The 16701-nt window shown below is 35.9% G+C and overlaps 1 protein-coding gene across 1 annotated transcript in view; it reads right to left on the reverse strand.

The window, feature by feature from the left end:
• Positions 1-7123: 7123 nt before the first annotated feature.
• The window catches only part of LOC149804204 (alpha-(1,3)-fucosyltransferase fut-5-like), a 77511-nt gene continuing 67933 nt past the window's right edge, over positions 7124-16701 (reverse strand). The window contains exons 3-4 of the mRNA XM_089937901.1: positions 16175-16230; positions 7124-7812 (exon numbers count right to left, since the gene is read on the reverse strand). Of these exons, the coding sequence (XP_089794027.1) occupies positions 7803-7812; positions 16175-16230 (66 nt within the window). The 3' untranslated portion in view covers positions 7124-7802. The remainder of the gene's footprint in view (positions 7813-16174; positions 16231-16701) is intronic.

Genomic DNA, 16701 nt, shown 5'->3' on the forward strand with positions numbered 1-16701 from the left:
TACCTTTTGCATGGGAGTTGTTTTTATTTTTGTGTTTATGGTATGTTTTTTAGTAGCTTTTGTAGCTCTTCCGGTATGTTTTTTAGTAGCTTTTGTAGCTCTTCCGGATTATTTTGAAGTCTGTTTGTGGTTCATTGGATTGAATTTTTACCTCCCTGCCGCCTTTTTGCTAGGTATTGTTTTTGTTTTACCTTTTGCATGGGAGTTGTTTTTATTATTGTGTTTACGGTATGTTTTTTTGTAGCTTTTGTAGCTCTTCCGGATTATTTTGAGGTCTGTTTGTGGTTCGTTGTATTGAATTTTTCCTCCCTGCTGCTGTTTTGCTAGGTAATTTTGTTTTACCTTTTGCATGGGAGTAATGTTTATTTTTGTTTTGTGGGGAAGTCCCGTTTGTTCTGTATTATCTTGATGGATTGTGTTTTGGTTGTATCTTTCTTATTGTTGTTGTGTTGTTTTTTGTTTCCCGGGTGCCATTTGGTTAGGTATGTTACCTTTTTTCGGGGATGTTTCTTAATTTCCTTATTTTTAAGGTCTTCTTTATAGTAGCTTGTTCAGCTTTGCCGGATTTTAGTTGTTTGTGTGTTTTGTTGTGTGTTTTTTATTTTCTTTTGTTATTGTGTTTCCATAAGGGGGGGGGGGAGGTGTTTGTTTACAATTTTGTATGTATACCCCCGCTCTCATGTTTATTGGCTACCGAGCCGTTAATTATTTTTCCTCCCGCCTGTCGGCACCCCGCTGATGGCTGGCGGTTTTGTTTTTCTGTTAGTGCTTGCATTGTGGGTGGGGGGGATGGTAATTAGTGGCACCATGGGTTGGGGTGTTCTGGCCTTGTATTTATTATGGGTTTTGTTCTTAGTTTTCTGTGATCCATGTATTTTTACGTCTTATTTCGATTGCAAGTATAATATAGTCTATAGTTTCGTGGTATAGTGTTTTGTTTTGTATTCCTTCTGTGTATAGTAGATTATTTTCATCGAAATGTCCATTGGTGGTTATGATTTTTTGCTTTATTTTTTCCCTCTGTGGGGTGAGTGTTTTGCATTCTAATATTATATGTTTTTTTGTATCCCTTCCTTTTTTACATATGGGGCATGGAGGAATTGATTTTGTGATTTTCCTCATGAAGGCTTTTTCTCCTGTCCACCATGCGTCATGGATATATTCTAGTAATTTGCTTTGATGTTTCGTGTGTTTTATGTCTGACCAATTTTTCCATATCTTGTTCCATTGTAGGTGTGATAGTTTTTCTTCTATTTTGTGTGGCATTTTTTTGTGTGTAATGTTTTGTATGATGGTTTGAATTTTATTTTTATTTTCCTCTTTCCATATATCTTGTTGATCTCTGTAGGTTTTTATTGCATTTGCTATCCGGTAGCCTCCCTTTGGGGGTGCAATTTGTTTGGTGAGATTGTTATTCAGATAGATGTCGGGTTTGTGATTTAGGAGGAATCCAAACCAATATATGTATATCCCTTGCCATGGGTGTGTGGGGTTTGATGTTAATGTATTTATGCGGTCTAAATAGTTGATTGTTTGTTTGATTCTGAGGTTTGGGAGGAGAAGACCCCCTTGCGTTTTGCTTTTTTGGAGGGAGTATTTTGCAATTTTTGGATATTTTCCCATTCCATATGTGTTTTATTATTTTAGTTTCAATTTTATTTAGGAATGTGAATTCAAAATTTGTTGCATCAAAGTCATGCCATATGGAGCTGTATAGATAGGTTTTAGCTATCTGTATTTTTTCTATTAGGTTATCTGTATTTTTTCTATTAGGTTATTTTGTCTTGTGTTCCATGTATTGATGTGTTTGTTTAGTTTTTCTATAATTTGTCTAAAGTTTAGATATTTACTGCCTTTGCCGATGTTTACTCCTAATACTTTTATGTGGTCCCTTATTATTTCGGGTGGCAAGCCTGGACGTTGTTCACTTTGGGTTTTCTGACATCTGATGAAGATTTTCTAATGTCAAACTATTTAGTTCATCCATAATAAGTACATTTAGTTTTTGGTTGATTTTCGGTGCTTTAAATTTGAATATCACCTCCTACATCAAGCCCACCAGAATGCTGAAAATGGCACGTGGCATTAGAAACATCTGGTTTACAAACTGTCATCATGGTCCTGCTTAGTCAAGTTAAAAACCGACGGTTGCAGCATCGCGCTTTTCTTTCTTCTTACGTTCTGTCATTCTGTGATATATCTAACTGGTCGATTTTGTAACATCAGGAACTATCTACCGACGTCCATCAAACCATAAATTCGAAACCACTTCCGAAATTACAAGTCGTCACGTTCCACACAATCAATAAAATCTTCTTGGTGGGAAAAATATATGACCCATGGGCCCTCATTACTTAAAATATAAAAAACCTATTCATTTTTCGAAAACAAATACTGATCAGAATTTGTGCAAATTTAAAAGAAAGCATTACGGCATAGTCACCGTTAAGGGCATTTGCTTGTGACTGAAAACATATCAACAAAAAGTCTCAGATTGATACAATGTAGATGACATTTAAGAATTTCCTTCTGGCTGGTACATGTCGTATCTTGATTATTTTAACGGATGATGGTAGAGCTTGTTTACAAGATATGTCCAACATCATTATCATCTATCAATATAAACTTGAACCTTTTAAAAATTTTTGTATATTTTACTTGTATGGTAAGTTTGACCTTTCCCCATGAATAAAGATAGAGTTTAAACGCCTAGATGCTATTTTGTCATGTTAGTAAGTTATAAATGGGTTGTTTACTGATATCTGAGTTCAAGCTTTTGATTTATTTTAGAAATTTAGAATGATCTAGAAGTTAATCTCTGACCCACATTCTGGTCATTTTACTATGTCCAAGACCTTAAGGTAAGGTTCTGATAAATACAATTAATTTATTTCTCTTTTAATTTCAGTCTGTAGAAGTAATTACTGTTGTGTTCAGACATAAATCGATAGGAGCATTTATTTAACAATTATTCAGTAGAATTACAAAGTGCTGATTGATACTTTTGGTAAAGTCATTTTTGGGATTATTGTGAATTCATTTAAAGACATTCTGGATTACAAGACTGTTATACATCAAGACTGATGGCGCATCAACCTATTCAAGACTGTTGGTATAACAACACATCAAATACTGACATTCATTCAGAATAATCCATCCTTTTGTATTTGTGATAACAATTGTCTGATTATTTGGTGTTTTGTCTTCATAAATATGGTCAAATATTTTGTATTTCCAAATTTGTCAAAGCAGCCACTGATTCTTGCCATTGGAAACGAATCTCGGTTAATGAATCTTTTGACTGTTTTATGTTCAGTAATCTTGTTTTATTCAAAAGAATAAATGGTGAACTATTACTTTTTCTTCGTTCAATGAATCATTCTCTAGGAAGTATTTAATTTATCTTCAAACATTCCTGCTCGAGTTGATTCATCCAATAAAGATGCTGGTTCACAGGCTTTAAATCAGCAGTCTTGGCCATTTAATATTTTGTTTTAAGTGTTGGAATATTAGGAAACAAGGCTTATATCATACAAACGCTAGTTTAGTTCATTTTTCCTTGTGATTGTGATGTGAAATCTTTCGGTCTATTGTTTAATATTGGGTATACATATCTTTCCTCACGTTTGACGAAATCTTTCCAAAGCCCATTAAGTTTCAAGGTGATAGGCAGAAAAATTTAAACTGTCAAATGCCTAATTAATGCAAAACTTGTTGGAAAATTCGAAACATAAATTTTACCGTTGATCAAAGTGCATAGATTTTTAAAGGCCAGAAAGTGTTCTGAAAACAAAAAAGAAACAAAAAATTACCAAAGCTTTTACTATGGCCTAAGTTTTGATAATAAATAAATGAATTGCTTATGGGAATCTTGTGGACGCACACATTATGGTCAACACATAGTGACTGCCTGACTTAGTGGTTCGTCAAACCCAGGAATAGGCTGCAGATGAATATTTGAGATCTTTGGATTGGGTTTTCTTATCATTTCACAAGTGTGGCAAAATCAACATTATTTCGGAACATTACTTTTAATTCTTGGCCAATAAAAATGATTCACGATATTTCGATAAGTCTTTTCCACTCCTAGATAAACAGCCAGCGGGGTTTCATTGGTGTTACTAAGAATTTCCTGTTGATATGACATCGAACGACAATGTTATACATCACTGACCACTTTTCACCAGTTGGGTATTTATCGATGTGTACATTTTACCTAATCACTCACAAAGTAAATAAAGTCCGAAGGACTTTCTATTAACTGTGTGAGTGGTTAGGTCAAATTTACACATCGATAAATACCCAACTATGATCATTTAGTCTGTATAATTCCAATTTCGTCCTTTCTTCGTCAAATCAACTTAGTCCATCAACAATGCAATCCAATTTAAGTAGTGCGAACTTTCCTTTCATTCGCCACTTCACATCGCCCTATAATACATAACCTGTACAGAATCATACGAACATACTGACTACTTTGTCACAGTTACGTTTATTCAGAAACTTCATACTTTGCATCTTAGGCAATGGCTACCGATGGTTTCAACACATTTAGTTCATTTACAACATTCTTGTTCAATTTTAGTCAGTCCCATCTGCTACGTCAGATGACCATGACCTTACATGATAACAGCTGATACGGAAGTACTAGTGTGGTCGATTAAATTTCCAATCAAACCTTAAATCATAATGGATATTATCAATGAACAACATGGAAATATGAATAAGATGATGCTATCCCTTACTAACATAAAGGTAACAATTAAATAGTCTGTATACAGAAATAACATTTTATATCATTCTCAACAGCGTTAATACCTGTGAACACCCATTCAGTGATCTGATGTCAAATGAAATATAACTACTGTCACAGTTACGTTTATTCGTCAATTTCATACTTTACATTTAAGGTAATGGCTACCCGTGGTGTGGGCATATTTATTTTCGTATAAATTTTTTTTTTTTTTAAATTTAGTATGTCCTATACAGGAATAACATTTTATATTTTTTTCATCAGCGTTAATACTTAAATAGGCCCTTTCAGTTATCTAATCTGAAATGAAATGTGCAGATGTTAAATGTAGAGTTGCTCGCAAAACCAGCCATATATTTTGTTTGGTTGCATATTTGAGTGCTGGAAGGAATTAATGACGAAACATCCAAAATAATTTAAATTAGCAAAACAATCACCTTTATGGATTATTATTTATATTTTTAAATGGCGTTAAGTCACATTGGTGGAGATGGTAGTTTTGCCATTTAAAAACTGATTCATTCTTTGAATATTGGTCTCATAAATGTTTGTTTTTATTTTTGTGTAAGTGGTCATATTCAACAGACCACCAACATCCACACACGTTTTACCTCTTTTAAATAACCTTTTAAAATTAAATAAAAAGGTTTAAAAAAAATACCACTGATAACGCCAACACACCATTCTGCGTTTCGCTTAGTAGCCTCTCAGTATCGATTTATTTCAATAGCTTTTAAGTCCTCCTTAGATAACTTCTCGAATCTCGGTTTATATCCCTCAACGGCCTCAAAATTGACTGGCTCAGTTCCCACGCTATTATTGTTGTTGTTGTGTATAGCTAGGGTGACAGAGATCATGGGGTGATGTGTGAAGAAATTTATCAATCTCTGTTCTTATGTTTCATTTTCAGCGTTTGTAACATCCATCACATTATAGTCAAATCCATTTTTATCTGCTTCAATTGCTGCTGTTATTTCTTTTAACTCCTTGTCATCTAATTGGTCAAAACAATCCGCAGAAAATTGCAGTGAAAAATCACCATAATCGGCCATGTTGCGCAACTATGTAGAAGACGAACTCCAAATTGTAAACTATGCATTTCAATCAAAACATATCTGAATAAGTATAAAAAGGGTATAATTTATATTTATTTGCTGAATAAAAAATTGAAAAGATGAAACAATCGTTTCACAATGACGTGTCTGCAATGTTTATTTATATTGCAAAGAGTACAAAAACCGAAAGTAGTCCCAGAATTTATCGATGTGTAAAAAATTCCAGATCAGTATCACGTGACCGTTTACAGCCAATCCTATTGCGGAAAATCCGTTTCATTTATAAAAATTGGATATATATATATATATATATATATATATATATATATATATATATATATCACGTTTCTTCCTGCCTCTGCCTTTCCTCTCTCTGCTTTTGTATTTCTCTCTACCTTTCTATTAGGATCACTAATTAGTGTACTAAATTAAGTAAGGAATTTTGCAACTCTGAAATGAATACTTTCTCATCACCGAATTCTTTAAAACGAGACACTTTGCCCGTTTCTTATCTAGGAACTGCATCCGACCGTGGTCATCCAATTACTGTCATTAGTTTCAATGATTTACGGAGTCTTGCGTATTTAACTGATTTTGTGTGCTCGACATTTGTCAATGAGTGTATTTATACATCAGGACCAAATATTCAGGACTATTTGTACAACGGCACCTTCAGTATTGGAATTCATTCAAAACATTCTAAGCTTTTGGACTTGTCAAAGAAAATGTAAAATTAATTGGAATTTAATTCATAATACTGTATCAGCCTTTTACTAAGCTTAGAGAAATACATTATTCTTAATTTTACAAATCTTGTTGGTTCCGCTTCTTTCTTTGACTTAGTTTAAGACCATATAGTCGTAACAACATGCGAATCAAAACTGCAAGACTCAGTTAACTTGCCAGGGTTAGTGACATCTTGTTGCCCTGTACTTTTTGGATCAGTATCAGAACTATAGTAACAACTCGTCAGAAAACAGGGATCGTCTAGAATTGCAATTGTTTCTCCTGATACTTTAGTACAACCGCTGAGTCAATAGTCTAGGGTATATTGTGTTATTTCCATTTCCGTCTGTCCATTCTTTTGTCAAAATGTATTTTACGGGCTTGCTTGATGTCACATATTGACATCCATTCCTACAAAAACTAATCTTCGTTACGTTGTGAATCATTCTGTATAGATACGAAGCTACCGTCTTCAAAATACAACGATTATCTCCCCTTGAGCGAACTAGGCGCCTGTGAGTCTTTATGTTGCGTGTCAGTGCCTAAAGACAAGAGATAAACTCTAATATAACAATTTCAAAGACACATCAAACTAAAAAATCATTTTATAAGCCTTGTAAATAGTAAAAACATTTCTAAACAGGTATATAACAGAAAAGATGTACAAATTTATAAAACAAATGACGTGTTGTGACATCTAAAGGCAGGTTAACTAATGCAGATAATAAAATAACAAATACAGTCTATCAATCATACAATCAATCAACACATCTGTCATTCAGTTAGTCAGTTATATCGCTTATGAATAAGTTTAGAGCCTGGCAACTTGCCACCTTGCCTTGACTGGCAGCCTGGCACCTGGACACCTTGCCTTGGGCGAAGTACATTGATAAACACTCTTACTTAAATACAAAACGGAATCAACATGGGTAAATCCATACACGAAAAGAGGGAATGAAAATATACACGCTATTCAGTTGTAGATATTATTCAGAGAAAAGCAAAACAGTTTTAAATATTGTCAGTCAATCAAGCTCCATTTGAGGAAAACGAAACAACCATTTTAGAACTGACAAGGTGACATTACGAGATTGTATACCACGCAAGAGTCCCTCTCCCTGCAGGAGGAATGACACATCCAGTTTAGTCTTACAAGTGGTCGAAGTAATTTAAAGTGACTTTGATTCGAGTAAGCTAATCACCTACATCGGTAGACCTACACAGTCTAAACCAAATGAAAGTCACAACAGCTGCCATGTACGTTTCTGTTAAAGAATTCTGTAAAAGAAATAAGAATTAAATAACATATTTGCTTCACATCAAAGTACATTTATTCCAACATTTTATTAAATATTTTCCAGTTGTTGTAAATTTATGTTGCTTCTAATGTGTTGAGTAATATTAAAATAAAATGCATTTTGAAATTTGTAAATTGTATTAGTACTTGCTTTTTAATGCGAGTGTTGCTATGCTGTTTCACATCAGCTACACAATGCTACCGTTCCCAAAGAACATACCTATAATGTGTCTGGTTTTAAATAAATTGGAATGCCAGCGTTCCCAAAGAACATACCTATAATGTGTCTGGTTTTAAATAAATTGGAATGCCAGCGTTCCCAAAGAACATACCTATTATGTGTCTGGCTTTAATTAAATTGGAATACCAGCGTTCCCACATAACAAACCTATCGTGTGCATGGTTTTAACAAATCGGGATGTTAGCGTTCTCACATAACAAACATATCATGTGTATGGTTGTAACAAATTGGAATGCTAGCATTAACACAGAAGATATTTATGATTTTTTTTTCTGCCGTTATTGTGCAGAAATTGAAGTGAAAAATACAGATGGATGAACAATGAACAACCATAAATGAAAACTATCTCTCAATTTGCTTGATTTGTTTACTGTGTAAAACCGGCTTGGTGTATAATTTTAAAAGTTCTGCTAAGTGCGGCCACCACCATCACCAATTAACATAGAAGAAAGGAACAGGAAAACAAGAGCAAAGAAATAATACTAAGAAGAGGAAACGACTAGCAACCCGCCAAGCCGTGAACAAAGGAAGTGCACAGAACAAAGGAACTCTCAAACAAAGGAACGATAGGAACACAAAACAGAAAACAAAGGAACAAAGGAGAGACATCGAGCGAAGGAGCAGACTGGGCGTTAGGACAAAAACAAAAGATAACTCATCATTCAATGCTAGACGCATTTTAAGTAGAATAATGCAAACTAGGTCCAAACAAATGGCCCTATTCAATCCAAACACGCAAACACACAAGCCACCAAACAACCCTATCAACAAATCAGTAAAAATAATGGATGTATCACAACTCCAAACAACACCAATAAAGCATGTAGCGCAAGTCGTACCAACCACAGCAAACTCCAATGCAACCAGCATCACACTGGGACCCCAAATTCTGGTCACAAACACTGACCAAACAAACCACAAACCAGCAGACATAACTAACACCACCCCACCCCACCAACATAAACTACTAGAAATACAAAACTACACTCCAGGGAACAATATAAATACAATGCCAATACTATCGCCAATCCTCTTCAAGGAAGCGGAAAAACCACACACAAATGATGATACAGTCATCACTATTACAAACCTAACAAATGAATTTGACAGTAACCTACATACCTTAAACTCCCCACAATTAGACCACATAACCATAACCAGCACCCCAAAATTCACCAAACATGAAATAACCAATTCTAGAAATATGCAAACAAACCAACAACAGGAAATCAAGCAAAAAAGAAAATCAAAACATTAGGAAAGAAACTATACACTCAAGCCAAACTTCTGGACCGTTTGGGATAATAACACCAAGAGAACCACCAACCTATGGGAACAAATCCAATGAATTAGACACTACCAAACTACCCAGCAGCATCACTAATACGGCAACCCAAAGACCCCAAACAACCCAAAACACATACATAGGTAAAGGCAAGGGCCCACTAAAACACCAAAACAACCAAACCCCCAACCCCCACAAGCAAGGTTAACTCAAAACAGGAAATAAAACAACAACAGAACCCCCAAAACAAAATTCACAATTATCATTCCATCGAACACACCATATACATAAGCAACAGGTGCAACATAATTACTAGTCTAAGTACCAATAGTATCATGACAGCCCTGGCCAAAATTCACACTGGACTGTTCAAACTGATAAGACCAAGGCGAAACTACCAGATTGTCCAATGCTGGACAATTCAACAGGTGGAAAAATTCATCCAAATTGAAACTATAGGCCCAATAAAGATCAAAGTAGAGAGACACGATAGCACTCAAAGGAAAACACGAGTCACTTCGAATTCCAAACACAGTGAAACCACAACTAATCTGGCTGAACCTACTAAAACAACTATCTTTTAAAAGGTAATAGCACTAAACGGATACAACAAGGACATAAGCAATGAACTCCTACTTTATAAACTCACAGCAAATGGAACACAGACCACCAAAGTCTATCGTCTTAAAAATCACAAGGGACAAGAAAAAAACAAAGCAGTTATAGAGGCTACCGAGCCAATACCCTCAATAATAAAACTAGAACAGTCAGGAGTGTACCATAAGCTGGAAAACTACATAAATAGGCCAAGATTTTGCACCAAATGCCTGCACTGGGGACACTATGCCCACAAATGTAGATTCAAACCAAGATGTAAGTACTGCGGAGGTCCACACAAAGGAGAATGCCACACAACTAAACAAAACTGTGCTAACTGTAAAGAAAACCATTATCCTAGATCGGCAGAATGCAGATTTGCAATAAAAGAGAAACAAATAGTGGACTTAATGACCGAAAAATACCTCAACTACCATTCTGCCAAAAACATTATCTGTAAAAACAACCCCAACACACCAAAATCCACCTCTGAAACATCAATGAACACCAAAACTCTCCACACAGAATGAGAAGGGAAAACATTGCACCAAAACATACCCTCGAATCAGGAAACAAAAGAACCAAAAACTACAACCCACATTGTAACAAGCCAAGACCACCCTGATAACACTCCAGATACAAACAAAACTGTCACCAAACATCCCAAAACCTAACACACACCCCAACACAGAATTAATACAGGAAGTAATGAACCTAAGCACATGAACCCTAATACAAGATCTCAATAGCATAATGAGAACCCTCAAAACCATTTTCACCATACTAGCTGATTGGACCACAAGACTAACAGATAAAGACAACGTCAGAAATGTATAGTACAAAAATAATAAAAATCAACATCTGACAATGGAACTGCAGAGGAATCTTTAAAAACCTATCAGACTGCAGAACTGAATAATACGGCCTTAAAACCAGACGTAATCTGCCTACAGGAAACCCTCATAACACAAGAACACAAACGCCTGCCCACGAATATACCCAGGGAATCTTTAAAAACGGACCCAAGGGGCAGAAAGGGGGTGGACTAGCAATTTTTTATACAGATACACTAATCTAGTATGAAATCATAGAAGTACCCCCTAACCTAAACATCAATAATAGCATCGAAATAATGTCAGTAATGATAAATATAGGAATCACAAACATTCAAATAATAAATGCATACGACCCAGGTACCTTCTGCCCTACCAACCTAATCTCACTAAGGGCAATCACTAATAACAACAACAACAATCTAATTATCTGTGGCGACTTCAACGCACATAGTGAATTATGGGGAGGTAAAAAGAAAGATAAATAGGGAAAATGGTTGAAAAATGGATAACTGAGAACAATCTGGTCATCTTAAATGACGGGTTTAACATTAGATTATACCCTGAGGATGGCACTCTCTCAACCATAGACCTAATCATCACTACCCCAAAATTGGCACAAATCACAAATTGGTGGGTGGATCAAGAAGATACGTTAGGAAGTGACCATTTCCCCATCACAATCAATATTCAAACAAAAACTCAACACATTCCAAACGAAACCCCACCTAAATGGAGGATCCAACAGGCAGACTGGCACCAGTTCCAATTATTACTAGCTAGAGTAAATCCAGATAACTTAGAAAGCCCAAATATTGACATGTATTATGATAACATAACATACACAATTATAGAGGCAGCTAACCGATGCATCACAAAGACAACTAATATCCAAAATAAAAACCCTGTACCATGGTGGACTAAACAGTGCACTATAGCACATAAAGACAAAAAAGGGCCTTAAATAAATAATGATAATAATAATGAGGACTTTGTATAGCGCCTAATCTTTAGAAGCTCTAAGCGCTTTACAACATTAGACAACATCTATAAGATAAAAAACATATAATAATATTATTACAAATACAAATACCATGAAATTAGAAAAACATTAAAAAATAAAAAACATGCTGAGAATATTTCAGGTAGGAAACATTATTAGGTCTTTAAGTTTGTTCTTGCAGTCGAAATAAGGGAGTGTTGAGAGCACTCTTGAATGTGATCACTGTGTCTTTGTGTCTAAGTTCAGTGGGCAATTCATTCCACGTTGCTGGGCCCTGGTTAGCAAAAGAACGCTGTCCATATGACTTTGTTTTCATAGTGGGAATAATGAGTATACGATTGTCAAAAGAGGAGCGTAAGTATCTTGCTGGTGTGTACACATGGGTGAGGTCGGACAGGTATGTTGGACTAGAGTCTGACAGTGAAACGTAGCACAGAGAACAAATTTTGTGTTTGATTCTGGATCGAATGGATAGCCAGTGTAGGGTACAGAGCGGCGGGGAGGTGTGCTCTGATCGTGGCACTCTAAGTATGGATCAGGAAGATCAAATAGATCAAACGCACCAAAAATTCTATCAACTTCCAGCAATATAAAGATAAAGAAAAGTACTAAAACAAACTATAAAAACTGCTAAAATTAATCTATGGCAAACCTTTTGTTCTAAACTGAGTCTAAAATCAATATCAAAACAAATATGGGACAAGATAAAGGCCATAAAAGGGAAAGCAACTACCTCAGCCCCAAAAATTAAAAATGCCTTAACAAATAAAGATAAGGCAGACCTCCTAGCGAAGCATTTTTCGAACATGAGTAGCAACAATAACCACACCAGAACCTTTCAAGAACAGAAAAATCTAATGGAGGAAACCCAACGTCAAATATTTCAAGTCCAAGGAACAAAAGAATCTCACCTAAATAGCGACATCACAGTACATGAATGGGAGATAGCCCTAGATCCAAAAACGAAACATGTCCTGGTAAGGATCAGTTAGGTTACATTATCTATAAAAAAAACTATATATCAATATAACAATAGCCATAATCAAAATCTTTAATAAGATATGGGATAAAGGCCAACTACCCACCAAATGGAAACAGGCCATAGTAACACCAATCCCCAAGCTAGGTAAAAATCCCAACAACATAAATTCGTACCGACCCATCTCCCTTACAAACAATATTTGCAAAATAATGGAGACAATAATCGCAAATAGGTTAAAACACCACCTAGAAACCAATAACCTACTCTCCATAAATCAATGTGGCTTTCGAAACAAACGGTCCACCACTGACCAACTTCTCAGATTGGAAACAGACATCAAACTCGCTTTTAACGCATATAGGAAAACCGATCGCAACCTCATAGCGGTTTTTCTACACCTAGAAAAAGCGTTCGACCTAGTATGGACCAATGGACTAATATCCAAATTAAACCCGTTTGGAATAACTGGACGCTTGTTCAACTGGATTGGCGATTTCCTCACAGGCCGGAAAATTACCACAAGAATAGGCAACATCCATTCGGAAGAATTTTCAATTGAAAATGGAACACCGCAAGGCAGTGTAATAAGTCCCCTAATATTTAATCTAATGGTAAACGACATTGACCTCAATGCAGCCTCCACAAAAATAAACTTATCACAATTAGCAGATGATAGTGGCATATGGAGGAATGGAAATCCTGCTAATAAAACAGTTGTTAAAGAAATCCAGCAGAGCCTAGACAACATGGGGAGATGGGCTGAGAAATGGGGTTTCAAAATATCTCATGAAAAAACTGTGGCCATCATATTCGACCCCAAACGAAATAACAACCTAGTCTATCCAAACTTCTATATACAAAATCAATTAATCAAATACGCAACAGTAGTAAAATTCCTAGGAATGTTCTTTGACAACCACCTCACATGGAAACAGCACATTGAACAACTAACCCAGAATTGTAACAAGGATCTCAATTTACCCAGGAACATCACAGGGACTAACGGGGGATCCAACCATGAAACCATCCTTACGATATATAAAATCCTAATTAGATCAAAACTGGATTACGGTTGCCAAGCATAAAACTCGGCTAAGTAACCTGTACTACAGAACCTTGACACTATCCAGAGAAAAACCTTACTATTATGCACAGGAACACTCCCCTCAACTTCATTAGAAGAACTACAAACACTAATAGGAGAACTACCCTTAAAATTACGTAGGCAAGAACTGCTCCTCCGATACTCCATTCGATTAGATACACACCCAGAAAACCATCCCACCAAAATAGCTATAAACAAGTGTAAAGTTGTCTTCAAACCCAAACTGATACCCACCACACCAAGTGGCGAAGTAATCCTTGAACTAAGAGATAAGATACCTCTACTAACAAAAACAGGTAATAAACAATACAGACCAGAACAAATCACCATGGTTACAAAAAATCACCAAGGATTAACACTGAAGCTACCAAATTAGGCAATAAAAAAGGACAAGAAAACTTACTAAAGCCTGTACTGGTAAACGAAATCAACCAAAAATACCCGGACTATGCTAAAATATATACCGATGGGTAAAAAACAAACAACCCACCAAGAACAGCAGCAGCAATAGTCATCCCTGAATTCAATATACAACGGGATCCAGATTACCTGACTATTGCTCCATTTACACCACTGAATTCTGGGCTATACTTGAATCACTACAATGGATCAAAGACAACCAAATACCTAAAGCAGTCATTATAAGCGATTCCCTAAGCGTTATTAAATCGATCCAATATCGCAATACACACTCTAGGGAACTATTCCTCGACAGAGCATGACACTTAATCGAGTACGTGTGGATACAGTCGAACATTGTAATCTCTGGCAACGAAACAGCAGACAAAGGTGCACAAACCAAACTATGAGATCAAAACTCTATCAAGCTTAAATATAGCTCTACAGAAGCACTAAGCTTCGCACAAACATATATAGACCAAAAATGGCACGATCTCTTCCACAAAAGGTAAAAAGCACCATGAAACCCCCAAAAACCGTAGATAGGAACATACAGCTACCTAAGGGTACCTATTTAGAACAGAAAACCATAAACAGGATAATAACTGGAAAAACTAAACTAGCAAGCAGTTTTGGAAGGTTTATAGGACCCAAACCAGCAACCATTAACTGCTTTAACTGCCACACCACCGAAGATCTACACCACGTATTCAATATACGCCCAAAATATCAACCCGCTCGGAAAATATTTATCAAAAACCAAAAAGAGATTGGATCACCACACACATACCCAGAGTTACTTATGGACTCTAATAAAAATAAACAATCAGCATATAAAAATATAAATCAATTCATAGACTCAGCAGGACTTAGGAACAAAATATAATTACTATCCCCACAAAACCAAAAGACCCAGTAACTAGCTAAATAAATTTAGAAGCCCCCGCATAAAACACCATAACATATCATTCAGTTTTATAAAAATATTAATAAATAATTCACTTACGAAACACCTATCAAAAAAAAAACTAAGGAAACCGCAAAATCGGATGTCCTAGATGTCCTTAACGAACCGAGTAATCAGCTAGGACTTCGGTCCTAGATGTCCTTAACGAACCGTGTAATCGGCTAGGACTCCGGTCGTTTGCTAAATAAAGTATAAATAGCATTCAATCTCTAAAAACATTAATAAATAAATAACTCAAAGAGGCAATATCTAAAAACTTAAAAATAACATAACGTAGGAAGCACACCCTAAACACCTCGACTAGTAATACCATAATAACCTTGAAAATCTCTCTTCATACATGATTTCTACTAACAACCTCTATAAACAGCATAGACCCCCCCCCCCCTTTTAGAACATTTTGAAGAAGAAAAAAAGATAATAAATAAATAAATAAATAAATAAATAAATAAATAAATAAATAAATAAATAATCAAATGCAACAAGAAACCAGCGATGTGAAACAACCAGGACCGTTCCCGAGCTCTCCTTCCCACTAATGACAGCCAACCATTCAACTGTAAGGGACCTTTATGGACCCAAAGATTGAGGCCAAACTATCAGGGTTCCTTGAAACCATAAAAGCCTGGGGAAGGTGGCACCATTCCCTTCCCCAGGAACAACTAGCAGGCTGCGGTACAGTCAGAAAAAAATGGCACATGCCCAATTGTGCGCACGCCACTATAATTAAACTCAACAACAACAACAAGCATAAATGCCGAATAGTATACATCCACCCCACCCCCCTGCGTCTTCTCCAATAAATGGACAATTAAACTGTATTAAGCATCCACCTGACTTAAGCGCTCAATATCTGTCCTTCCTGAGGTGGTATTTAACCTCAGCCTAGAATGTATACAATCTGATGACTTGTCCCTTCTTTTTAAATTACCTGAAGGTGCCGTCAAATAGGAATCTATCCACGGTCTGATGGAGCACACGCATCACCTGTTGGAGGAAATATACAAAAGTATCCATATTAAGAGATATTCTCTCTCTGTCTCTCTGTCTGTCTGTCTGTCTTCTCTCTCTCTCTCTTGTGAAATGTATCATGCATACGTTTTGATTATAAAAGCCCTCCAACAAAACCGTGAGTAGACATACACGTTTCGTTCGCTACGCCCTGAATTTATTGGATCCCATTCAGCTTAATCTCACGAAAAGTAGTACGTAGACAACCAAAGTAGGGTGATGCTGTTGTACCTAAAAAGGTAACTGTTTACCAGTTTTCACCATTGGAATGTCTTTTAGCTATTGTTACGACTCTAGAGTCTTAAACTATATAACAAGAAAGAGAAACTCCAACAAACTTTTATATAATTTTGAAAAATCAATTCATTTCCTAAATTAAAGAGCGAAATAATTATAAATAGGTCATAGTGTGGTGAAGTAATTAATCCTAAACTCCTTTGATAATAA

The sequence above is a fragment of the Sinohyriopsis cumingii genome, chromosome 2, assembly GCF_028554795.1.
Source record: "Sinohyriopsis cumingii isolate HCF-2022 chromosome 2, ASM2855479v2, whole genome shotgun sequence".
NCBI lineage: Eukaryota > Metazoa > Mollusca > Bivalvia > Unionida > Unionidae > Sinohyriopsis > Sinohyriopsis cumingii.